Source organism: Cyprinodon tularosa, unplaced genomic scaffold (assembly GCF_016077235.1).
Source record: "Cyprinodon tularosa strain WSP-4 unplaced genomic scaffold, ASM1607723v1 ctg420, whole genome shotgun sequence".
Lineage (NCBI taxonomy): Eukaryota > Metazoa > Chordata > Actinopteri > Cyprinodontiformes > Cyprinodontidae > Cyprinodon > Cyprinodon tularosa.
The window spans coordinates 456,346-468,836 of NW_024039142.1; the positions used below are offsets into that span (position 1 = coordinate 456,346).

Here is a 12,491-nt window from a genome sequence, read left to right on the forward strand (position 1 = left end):
GCTCCGCTAGCTAGAGCCCAGGTATCCAAGGCCCTGGAGCGTACCACCCATTGTGGAAAGTACTTTGAGTAAGGTTTAAATCAATACTCTCCTCATAGTTGGACAGAGAATTTATTCATTATAGATCTTAACTATCAGATTTAGTCATATTATTTGATTTTATTTCCCACTTTATGAGACACTGTAGCAACTTGGCTTAGATAATGAGAGCTTAAATCCATTCTGCATTTTATCAATGACTCAGATTGCTGGTGTGATGGAGGTCAGGATACATTCCGGGAACATTTGGGGCACCTTAGTACTAGCTGAGCATAGTTTAAACTCCACATTCCACTTCTGGCAAAGTATACACAGAAACTGCTTTGGAGTATTATAAACACATATTGCCTTGTTTCATGTAGTTATATTTAATTATAAAACGTCTAATCATTTTAAACCTTTTTTTCAGGGTAGCTCAAAATTATTTAGATTGACTACCAGGTTCAGTCTGGGATCTTATGAAAAGTATAATGCTTATTAAAGGGTGGAGACATTGTGCATGTTGTTTAAGAGTAATTTAGTTTTTACTCACCACCCTGCATGGCTATTAATTTCCATAGCAACTTGAGTATATAATGTCCTGATTATTTTATTTTATTACCTTCTGCTATTCTTTATAATGAAAAAAAAAAACCCTGTTAGAATTAAGTTGGTGGGATAATATATTTATTTTCCTCGTAGTATACTGAATGTAAGAGGAATGGTATTTTGTTTTTTTGTCCCACAGAAACAAATAACCAGGTACTGAATGCATGACAAATAGTTTTTGCAGCCCTTGATAAATCAGCACAGTGGACAATTAATGTTTACCTGGAAGCTTTAATAAAAAGGCTTTTTTTGTATAGAAACATCAAATAAGTGTATTGACTCTATTTTTTCTTTCACTTTACCCTTGTTATTAAAATACAAGTACATGCAACCAACCCTGATTTTTGCAGCTAAATATGTTGGGAAACAATTGCAGTTGTAAAAAATAAATAAATGTATATTTCATTCTGTTAAACAATTCTAACAACTTTTGAAAGTAATTTTGCTTAAAGGGGCCTTTTTTTGTTTGCTTATTATTAAAAGGTCAGAGCCTTCCTTGTGTCAATACATTATCAAAGAAAATAAGAAAGCTCCAGACTTTGCTCTTTCTGATTTCGCTCCTCTTACTGGAGATTTCATGTCTTCAGGCTCCAGACAGACCAGCTTGTTAAGTTAATGAATTGTGTACTCTTCCCTGCAAATTAGATTGCTGATATCTCTTCATACAGCCAATGATGATAAAGCTGACCAGTCAGCTGGGTGTGTTGTGTTGGAGTTTGAACTCTGGACCTAAGCGGAGGAGCTGAGAAATACAGTGGAGAATCTTTAGACGGACAGGAAATCTGGATTTAAACCAAAGCAAGAAGGCTGGATATTTTAACCAAAACTTAGTTGGTTTGAGGTTTTCACTCACTTATGGAGAAAATGGAATACTACCCAGATCAGGTAAGTGATTAAGTATTTTGCTGTACTATATTTGGTAAGAAACGGCTATCAGCAAAGGGGAAACTAGAGCAAAGTTCAAGCATAAGTGAAGGAGTATCAACTAATTCTTAAATCTAAAATTGATTGAAAGACATTGAAAAATTGTACGGTTTACGTTATTTCTTTAAGGTCATGGACACAAGTACAATAATTATATGTTCATTATTTTTAAACGTAAGTTGTGGTGAAATGTCTTTAGCTGTGGACTCAATTGATTTAGTGTGAGTTTTGTTTCTATAGATAAAAGAAGACTGAGACCTGAAATGTTTGATTTTTCAGGGTTCTGAGTGCTCTGAGCTGCTCGACTGGCTGTTTGATAAAAATGAAGGGATTCTGCGCCATGAGGAAATAGGACAGCCTGGCATCCTTCCCAATCTGCCATTTCAGGAGCCAAATGTTTGTGAGGCTGTTTCATCTCTGATCAACTCTCTCTATAGAAAAAAAGCATTATTCCGTCTTTACATACTGCCTAGATTTTATGTTGAACACATTGTCTCATCTCTCCCCCTGTTGTGTCCCCAGAAGGACTAATGTTAGCACTTGTGTTTTTATTGTTTTTATTAACCAAACAGATGCCCCAGCCAGCTGAGCAGTCGGAAGATGACTTTCTCAATGCCCTTCTGAGTGGGAGTGATTCTGTGTCAGCCTCACCTCTGTGGTCCCCATCTCCTAGTGATAGTGGGATCAGTGAGGACCCTCCTTCGGACCAGATGGATAGTCCTCAGCGCCCCGAAAGCCCCCCAGATGCACACTTTTTGGCTACAGGACCACTGGCCAAAGCAGCCCTGGAAGCAAACAAATCTCCTGGTTCAAGTAGGACATAAATCTTTATATATTATATATATATTTATCTACCTCCTATTAAAAAAAAAGATAAATTCACATCCGTAATTCAAATATCACAAAGCTGACAGAAATGATAATTGACAAAAGTTTACTCAATGATAATTTTGTTGTCCTAATTTTGTTGTCCAAAGTGTTTGGTTTTTGTGAATTTATTTCCTTGCACTGGCTGTTTAAATAAACATTTGCACTACTCTTACATTTGATAGGAACCCATGTTGAAGATGTTTAAAAAGTAAGATAAACTAAAATTTTTTTAGCAATTTTATCATCTCTACACTTCAGAACGATGTATAATGTTTTATTAAGGGAGAGGCATAGAAATTTTCCATATTCCTTATTATCCTTTTTACTGTTTAGTAGGAAGATAAATATAAAATTTCAGTGCAATCCTGTATATTTATATAGTGCCAATTCACAACACATGTCATCTCAAGGCACTTCACATTTCAACCAGATCATACAGTCAAATTGAGTTTTCTAAGGAAAACCAGTTTCTTGCGTAGACTTTTAGCGACAGTGGAGAGGAAAACCTCCCTTTTACCAGGAACAAACCTCCAGCAGAACCAGTCTCAGTTTGAGCGGCCATCTGCCGAGGCCGACTGGGGTACAGGCAGACAAGCTCTGAGCCAGCCCCCACTTCAAAGGATGAAGAGAGCACATCCTGCCAGGACTGCACTGAAAAACAGGCCGAGCTCGAACATCTATAATAAAGGTGTTGATGTAAGCAGCACAGCTGATATTTCTCTCCAGGATGGTGTCACAGCCAAACAGGAAGAGACCAGATGAAGCTGCTGTGAGAAAAAGTATAGAGAGCATAGTGTTAGAAATTGGACCAACAAACTCTGCAGTCGGAGAATAGAGATAGAATGAAGCAGAATGATGAAAAGGGGTGCCTATGTCCTCCAGCAGTCTATGCATGTAGCAGCATAACTATAGAGATAGCTCAGGATAACCTGACCAACTATAACCTTTATCAAAAAGGAAAGTTTTAAGCCTACCCTTAAAAGTAAACAGGGTGTCTGCTTCATGGACTAAAACTGGTAGTTGGTTCCACAGGAAAGGAGCCTGATAACTAATATTGTCATGATTTGTTTGTGGATAGATGACCCAAAATGCAGAGGCAGGGAGGCAGAGATGATTTTTCTTGAGGGTTTAATTAAAGGAGAAGAGAAGACAGAGGAAGGAAAATCAAAAATTCCAAATACAAAAAAAACTAAGTCTAAAACAAGCTAAAAACCAGAAGTCCAAATATCCAAAAATCCAAAAATCAAAACATGAAAACAAAGTCAAAACAAACCAGAAACCATGGAGAAATCAGGGGGGGGGGGGGGGGGGGGGGGGGGGGGAATCCAATCCAGAAGCGGTAGACTCAGAGAGACGGATTTGGAGGTGGTAAACGTGGTTAGACGAGGACCCAGCAAAGAGGAACTGCAGAGAGAGGGCTTTTAAAGGAGACTGAGACAAAGGGAGGGCTAATGAGGAAACTGGGAGCAGGTGTGTACAGAACAGAGAGGGAAAGATCTAGGGAAAAAGGAGAATATAAGAGGGCAGCAGAGGGCAACAATAAGAAACCTGGAAGACTGGAAATAACAACAAAATAAGAATTAAACCCTTTAAATTAGAAAACAAGGAGTAAAGCAGACTTGGATACTCAAAAGAAAACAAAAACAGGACCAAGACTGAAACAGTAACTAGGATTTGACCAGAGAATACAGAAAAATAAAAATAAAACCATTAACACTAGAAAACAAGGAGTAAAGCAAAACTGAAGACTCAAAGGAAAACATAACAGAACCAAGACTAAGACAGTAACTGAGAAAAAACCGAAGAACTCAATAAACTAAGAATTAACCCACTAAAACTAGAAAACAAGGAGAAAAGCAAAACTGGATACTCAAAAAAAAAACATAACTGAAACCTGACAAATATGCATGCTTACATTTTTTTTTTAAAAAAAGGGTTTCAACCAAAGTCTATACATTTGCAATACAAACCAAGACAGGTTTGTTAAAAAGTGTTAGTACTGGATGTCTATTTCAAACCTAGATTTCATCATACCCTACTAAAGCAGTATCCCTTTCAACAAAGAAGTGAAACATGGACAGAGAAGGTGCCCAGGGAGGAAGGACCCTGGGCTTCAAAATCAACACCTTTTAAGTTTGTCTTCTAGAGAAAACTGTTCTGGTCAGAGAAGGAAATGCTGAAGACATTTGTTAAAAATGCCAAGAAAATGTGGAGGATGACACCTATGAAACCTCTACCAACTGTCAAGCATGGTGTTGGCAGTATCATACTATGTATTGTCTGTTGGATTATTAACCCGCCTTAAAAAAAACCAGATTGGTTCAAATTAGTGGATTAAGGTTAAAATTTAGTCTGATGTTAATGCCAACAAACAATCTAAATTAAATTTTATTAGTTTATTGCTTCATTTAAAAGCTCTAATACACTTGAACTGTTACACAGTGTGTGTCAGTCTGAGATGAGGGCATATTTTGGATAAACTGAATAAATTCCTGTTTGCTAGTTTTTTAGGGATAAGATAGAAATTCTGGTGTGTATACCTGTTGTTTAACACAGAAAGACAACATGGCAGTGTGCATGTCTTTTTGTTATTTTCACAGTATAATTTTCCATCGCCTTGATGTCTTATCAATGTTTGCCTCTCTGTGTGGGTGCAGATGGCTGGGAGCTCAGCTTTCCAGTCGGGAGAGCAAGGATTACTCAGTATCCATCAGAGGCGCAGCGACCAAAACTGTCACCTGGCTTCCCCCTCACTGTCAAAGATCTGCTGTTGTCTGGCACACCAGAGCTGGTAGGTGCAGACTCAGTTCTTTTTGGCAAAGTCAGTAGAAACGGTACAGGTGGTGGTGGTGAAAGGTGGGGGAAAGGATGGTGGTGGCTGCTGCATCTCACAAGTGTTTGATTCAGTCCTTTTTTAAGAAAACAAGCAAAAGAATATGCACCATTCCCAAATGAAGGCCTTTAGAATGCAAATAAGATCCTTTTTTTTTTTTTTCGTTGTTTTGTTCTGTCTTTTTTTTCTCTCTTTTGCTATTTTCGGAAGGATCTACTGAATATTCAACAAACGCAAGGGCTGTGTTTCCGAGGGGAGTTGCAAACCAAAGATCTAAGTTGACACTATACTGAGGTTGATGTTTTTTTCTTGAACCTCCTAAATGGGATCATTTCTCATGATTTCCCCTCATTTATTTGAGGAGACCACAGTGCTAAAAAATCAACATAGTACATATGATACATGAAGGATTAGTTGCTTCCATCACATTTCATAGTTTAGTTGGTTAGCACAAACAGAGTTAACCGCTTGCAAATCCTCAAGGTGTTCAGAATAGACCCCCCCCTCCCTCTACCAAACCCCTGTTTAATAAGATGGAGAGAGTTGCAGAATCCAGCTCTGATTCTCACACCATAATTGCTTTGAAGTGGCCATGAAATGAGGGTGATGAATTTGGCCTGATACTCTGTACTCATTAATCTATTTCCTGTGAGCCTCTAGCGAACGGATGGGTGTTGCAGACAGTAGTGAAATGTTATCCAGAAGCATTTGTGATTTTTTTCCCTGTGTTGTTATTCATATTTGCCCATACAGCCCCCCAAGCCATCCCAAAAGTCAGTCGAAGAACTGATTCTCAACGATGATGAAAAGAAGCTTTTAGCAAAGGAGGGGGTCACCCTGCCTACCCAGCTGCCTCTTACAAAGGTAAATTGCCATTAGTTCACCATCTCCGAGTCCAGTCTTCTTTAAGTCCCGAAATCTAAATATTTTCTCCTCTGTCCATCAGTATGAGGAGAGGATTCTGAAGAAAATCCGCCGAAAGATTCGCAATAAGCAGTCTGCACAGGAGAGCAGGAAGAAGAAAAAGGAGTATATTGATGGACTGGAGAGCCGGTAAGGAGTTGAATAACACTCCATCAACAACATGCATAACAATAAATATTTTGGTGCAAAGTCCTCTAATTTAAGCACTAACTACATTCCCTAAATTATTAAACATTTTTGTTATTATTTATGTCTGGAAAGAGTTTTGCCATAACTGGAAATAAATGTCCCATTGTGTGAGATTTGTCTGATGTTGACATTTTCTCCCCTTGTTAGAGCTGAGAAAGTAGCAACTACTTTGTGACTGGAAAAAAATATTCAATGTTAACCTTTAATGTTATTGTTATTCAGGTGGTCTGATAGAAAACTGGACCTTTGCATCTTTTCTTAACTAGGTCACCGAGGCTAAAAAAATAAAAAAGTGAAGCCTGACACTAGGCTTGGACAATTATAAATCACTGCAGACCATTTCCAATAAAGAGCAACAGCTTTGCAAGTGTAGCTGCATGGTTTGGGGCTAGATGATGTTTTTTATTGACGCTTTTTTCGAAATATATAAAAAGAGAATTAATAAAGGACAGCTGCCATTTGAGAAGTCATTTTCAGAAAAGTTATTCATTAATCTCAAATATTAATCGTTGAGGAATTAATATCATGGTTGAGTACATATTGAAAAAATATTTAAAGGTTCATTCAGAACAGCAGACTTTAAAAGGACATATTGCATCATTAAAAATGCACAATATAAAAACATTTATCAGGATCTAAAACCTTTAATGTCAGGAACTTTATTTGGGGAAATAAAATTAAGCATGTAATAGCTCTAAACAAAATAACTGATGCTGGAAATTGTCACAACTGGGGCTGAAATATTTAATCATATTAATCGATTACTCTAAATCGTCAACTAATTTTGTAATTGTTAATCGTTAACTGGAGTTTAGAGACTCTAAAATGTGCCTTAAGCTGACAGAACAACCCACTTAGAGTGTAAACTATATCAAAATTGTAAAAAAATTAAATAAAATAAAAATTGTAAACATTTTGCATTTAAGATAAAAATCTTTTTAATTAGTCAATATGCTCTATCCAGAACTCCTCATGTGGAAATGCTTTATTTTCACTTGGTCTAATTTCGCAAAAAATCTTCTTTAAGGAACCTTTTGATTTAAAAAAAAAATCTAAAGATTAGTATATTTCCAAAATAATCGTTAGCTGCAGCCCTAAACACAACTAACAGTTCCTAGAAGATAACAATAATTGGAACATATCTAATCTATACTTCATTTTTTAGTGTCTGAATTTAATTGATCTGTATCTTTCAGTTTTTCATGATATTACATACCAACCTGTTTAAGAATACAACATAACATTCAATTAATGCAATTTTTACAATTTTGCAAAGGAACATTGTAAAATTAAACAAAATAAAAACATGCTTAAAAACAAGGCTGGAGGAGAAAAGAGTAATGTGAATTTTGAGAAAAATAGAATATACAAAGCTCACTGATGGAAAAAAAACAGAAAAGGTTTTTTATTCCCCTTCATCGCAACATCAGGAACTGACAGTGCTGCATAGACCTACAGTATACATTTTTTCACTTTAATATTATTTTTGTCATATTTGTTTCTTACGACTAATCTAAACCTTAAACTTGAAATGAGCTAACAATTTTTGTTCACTGCAATAATAAATGTATTAATATGTGATGTTGTGACTGATGAAAACCTATGTGTAAGTTAAAATATCAGGCTTTAAGAAAGGTGTTTTAATTATGTCATGGTTTGCATAAAAATTGGGCTCAATAACACTTTGCACGTCAAATAACAATAAGATAAAAAGATGCATTTTAGGCTCCTTTAGTAAATACAAGAAACCAGCTTATTTTTGATTGATATAGTTTTTTTCTTAGCACCTTTATACATTTTGTTCTTATTCCGTTCAGAATGGCTGCTTGCAGTGCTCACAACCAGGAGCTGCAGAGAAAGGTGTCCAACCTGGAAAAATGTAACATGTAAGTAGATTTTAAATTGAACTTCTGCTTTTATTTCTGTCAATTTGTTCTGCACTGATTTCTTAGAACATTTGATTTTTCCCTTCGCTGAAAATGCCTCGTCCCCTTTCTCTTGTGTTTCATGTCTTTGAAACCTTTTTTTCTCTCCATTTTCTTTGTGTTTGCTTTTTGCCTACAGGTCTCTAATGGAGCAGCTGCGCAGGCTGCAAGCTATGGTCATGAACTCCTCCAACAAGCCAGCCCAGACTGGGACATGTCTTTTGGTACATTTCTTTTTTTTTCTAAGCAGGCACAACATTTTGCTGTTTATTTCAGAATGTCCCTAGAAATGTCACAGCCAAATGAAGCTGTTGATGCCAGAAACATAAGACTTCATATAAAAGAGGCTTCATATAAAAGGAAATGCACCATTTTGCCCACAGCAATGAAATATGGCTCCACTGGCACAGTATTGGCCCTGCTGTGTTATTCCTTTACAGCACAAAATATAAAAACTATTATTCTCAGAAAAAAAAGATTGTCAATCTACCATGTCGCTGTGCTTGTGTTTTCATTTTCCAGGTGGTTCTGTTGTCCTTCTCTCTCATCCTGTTCCCCAACCTCAAGCCCTTCTCAGATTCGAAGGTCAGCGAGGGTGACTTCAGCCCAGTCAGAAGTAAGTACCATTCAGTTTAGCATAGCCCAGTAATCCAGAACTTTGGAGCTAGTGCAGAGAAAAAATATTAAAAACACAGGCTTAAGTTGTGGCTGCAAAGGGTTTTAACCCCAAAAACTCACATTCTGCCTTGCTGTTAAATTGAAATTTTAAGTTACTACAGGTTCTACTTAAGTGCTTTACAAAATTATCCATACCTCTTTAACTTTTTCAAACGTATTAAATTGGCTCCACAATCATCAATTCATTTTTAAGACCTTATATCCAATTGTGAGGAGGAAAAATATAGTAAATAAAACCCTAAAATTAAAATCTATTCACATTGTACTGTTCAATTCATCATCAACAGACAAGAGCAAACCTGAAAAAGTTAACATGAATCCACGGTTATGAGATAAACCATGGTTAAGTTCCTTGACATAGACTATATTGAACCATTCAGTAGAAAACATTGGAAGAAATCATTCCTTTTATCAAACATATTGGCGGAAGCATCGTAATGTGGAGATAATTTTTGTTAGCAGGGTTGGGGTTAACCTGTCCAAGATATAAGCTAAATAAAGAAGAATATCTTTCAGAAGGTACAAAGGACTTGAGGCTAGTGTGGAGGTGGAAAAAACAACCTATAAACATACTGGACAGTGTTTTTTTTAAGCAAAGGATACACTATAAAAAAAGGTGTCAGAAGAGGATCAGACACAATTGGCCATGTAAAATAAATTAGTAGGTTTGATGTGTTTCTCACTTAAAAATTAAAACATCCTTGCATTTTACAGCAGCTTAAACCATAAAGTTAATAAATGCTGGAGGATTTGATTCATGAAGAATAAGAAGTAGTACGAGAAGAGCAGACGGGATCGTCGCTGCTGATTATAAAACAGCAGGAGCAGGGCTGTCACCTGAGAAAAAATTAAGGCAGGAGGAGATGGGAATATAAGCATCCTGCTACCCTTTAAATATTAGAATATTTCCATGTTTTCAACCTGATGTGTTTTAACTTTAATCAGTGCTTCTTATCTCCTGCTTTTATGAATCAATTAAAGTCCAGAAATGGTCCATTGTCTTTTAGATTTGGTAGATAAAAAAAATCCATATAACTTATTGATTGAGGAAGCCATTCTGGCATGATTCCGCCAGCTAGATGTTTTACATACAGTTTAAAGGAGGCAGGAGCCAGATAGCCTTGTAATATCAAAAAGTAACCTATATAATAAACACGTTTCCCCTTCTTGGATTTGAAGGGAATTAGTACATCTATGTTTGTTATTTCTGATGTGTATTATTAATTTTATGCAAAAGAAAACAGATAACAGGTGTGAAAAAGTTTCATAAAATAGATCCTATTAAACTGCTTTAGGGCAATTGTCTGCAAAGACACTGCTCCAGTGTAAGTATGTTTATGGACCTGTGCTCAGAAACCAGAGGGACAATTCAGACTAAAACACTGCTTATACCTTTTTTTTTAGTCAGTTTAAAGCTACCTTCAAAGGATGCATCTCCCTCTTACCGACAGAAAAAAAAAGAAAATATGTTCACTTTACAGCAATATCTTTTTATTTATAAGCGACATATCTGTTAACTATGCAGTGCGTTCAAAGAAGACAACTATCATCTTCTAAATTTTAAAGTTTACTCACTGTTTTTTGTCTACAAATGCCATTTCCGCAATGACAAATGTGGCTAAAATTAGATGTGCTCATTTCAAGTACCTTAGGTTAAAACTGGTTTAAAGTTTAGATATAATGGCACTCCTTATGAGTGGGCTCTCGAGTATGCACTTTAGCACAGCACTGTTGGAGCATAAAGCTTGATGTAAAGAGAAATGAGGGGAACAACTCAACGTAACTTGAAAAGCTTAAAGTGTCGAGTATTTCAAAAGGAAAAGAGAAGCCTGGGTAAAAAGGATCAAACTTGATTTTCCTTGTCATCTTTTTCACCCTGGAAGAAAATGGGTTTTTGAGCTGGGCATTCAGAATCTGTTACAGCAGAAGGTCTTAAAACTTTAAAAGTCTTTGATGTGGGAGTTTAACATATCCAAAACTTTGCACCAAGCCAAACACTTGAAGCTTAGAAAGTACAATAATAAATAGAGCCCCGAAGAGGCTTAACCTCATTTATTTTTTTCCCTGTAACTCTTCTCCTCCAGTCCAGTCACGGTCGCTACAGAACCTCCAGGCTTCCCGTGTGCTGCATGTTATCGACCCTTCTTACCCCAGCGAGGATGAATCAGACTCACTGAACCAGCATTTCCCAGAAGAGCAAGGATTGGAAGACATCACAGACCTGATGGGGAAGCTGGCGGTAAAACAAGAGCAGTCCAATTTGGACTCCGTGTCTCTGAACAGCAGTCAGGAAGATGGAATCAGTCATTTTCATGTGGATCCAATTACTGGCCACATAGCTACTGTGACTCTGAATCCACATCGCACCAACACGCTACAGCCGCATCCTGACGACATGTAAGAAAAATAATTAGTCAGTCGTCCTAATGTTGAAGCAGAGAATTAACAGGGGCTTTTGTTTACACCGACCAGGGTAATTATCTTCAAATCCCTCCTGTTATGCTTTTAAAACAATGCAGTGGTTTCCAAAAGTCAACTCATGAGGCCAAATATCAGGTCGGGCTAAAATATCCCAAAACACTGTTGATAAATTTGTGGTCTGAGGATATTTCAACTGTTGAAGAGAATTCCAAAATATATGACAGAATGCAGCAGCTCTGCTCATTACAGAAGAACAGGAGACTAATAGTCTAATTTGGTGGTAGTAGCATCATTTGTTAAGGTTGTCTTATGAAAATACAGAACAGCTCTAAACCCAGAAAGCCAAAGATGCAGAAAGAGGTCTTTTTTCAGCATTTTTGCAACCCTTTACATTAAATTCAACAAGACTGTTCATATAATTTATATATACCTGAAGAAATGTTGTGGACAAGAGCTGTCTTAGAACCCAGTAGATGTGAGGAATTCTGTAAGAATGCGTCTCCTAATGTTTTAGATGAAGTTATATCAAAATAATAGGGGAAGCAAACTGAATTTTACAAATTTCAGCTGAATTTCTGCAGTAGGCATTAGACTACTGCAGCCTGGTTGCCACAAAAAACTTTTAAAATGCTGATTTGGTCTTTTTGTGTTAAAAAAAGCATTTTAATAGGGGTGTCTAGACTTTTAAAACCTCCACTGTATGTAGCATGTACCTTTTTCTTATTTGTGATAACATTTTTATTTCATTTTGATGATGTTAATCTTAAATTGAAATTGCCCATTTGTGTGACTTTCTTATGTATTTAATAAACATTTTAGTTTGGATTAATTTCTAAAAATAAACTGATATGATTACAATTCTCTGTAAATTTTTCATTCAGTATACTAATTTTTGAAGTAAAGGGTCAGACATTTTATCTGGTAAAAAGGAGATTGGAACTGTTAAGATTCAGCTATGAGTGTAATTGCATCAGATGAAAGGTGACAAAGCAAGATGACAATTGTTTTGAAATGCTACGATGAAATGCTTTGTTTTGTTTATCAAAAATTCACTCTGAGCATAAGCTCAATACCTCTTTTTGTCATGTCTGAGTTCTGCC

At 36.5% G+C, this 12,491-nt stretch overlaps 1 protein-coding gene across 1 annotated transcript; it reads left to right on the top strand.

The window, feature by feature from the left end:
- Window positions 1-1,333: 1,333 nt before the first annotated feature.
- Window positions 1,334-12,249, top strand: creb3l3a (cAMP responsive element binding protein 3-like 3a). Its single transcript, XM_038299261.1, has 10 exons — window positions 1,334-1,512; window positions 1,831-1,947; window positions 2,124-2,364; window positions 5,079-5,212; window positions 6,008-6,118; window positions 6,201-6,307; window positions 8,185-8,253; window positions 8,432-8,516; window positions 8,815-8,908; window positions 11,055-12,249. Exons 1-10 carry the CDS (start codon window positions 1,483-1,485, stop codon window positions 11,369-11,371), a joined length of 1,305 nt encoding a protein of 434 aa, XP_038155189.1. The 5' UTR covers window positions 1,334-1,482; the 3' UTR covers window positions 11,372-12,249.
- Window positions 12,250-12,491: the final 242 nt, after the last annotated feature.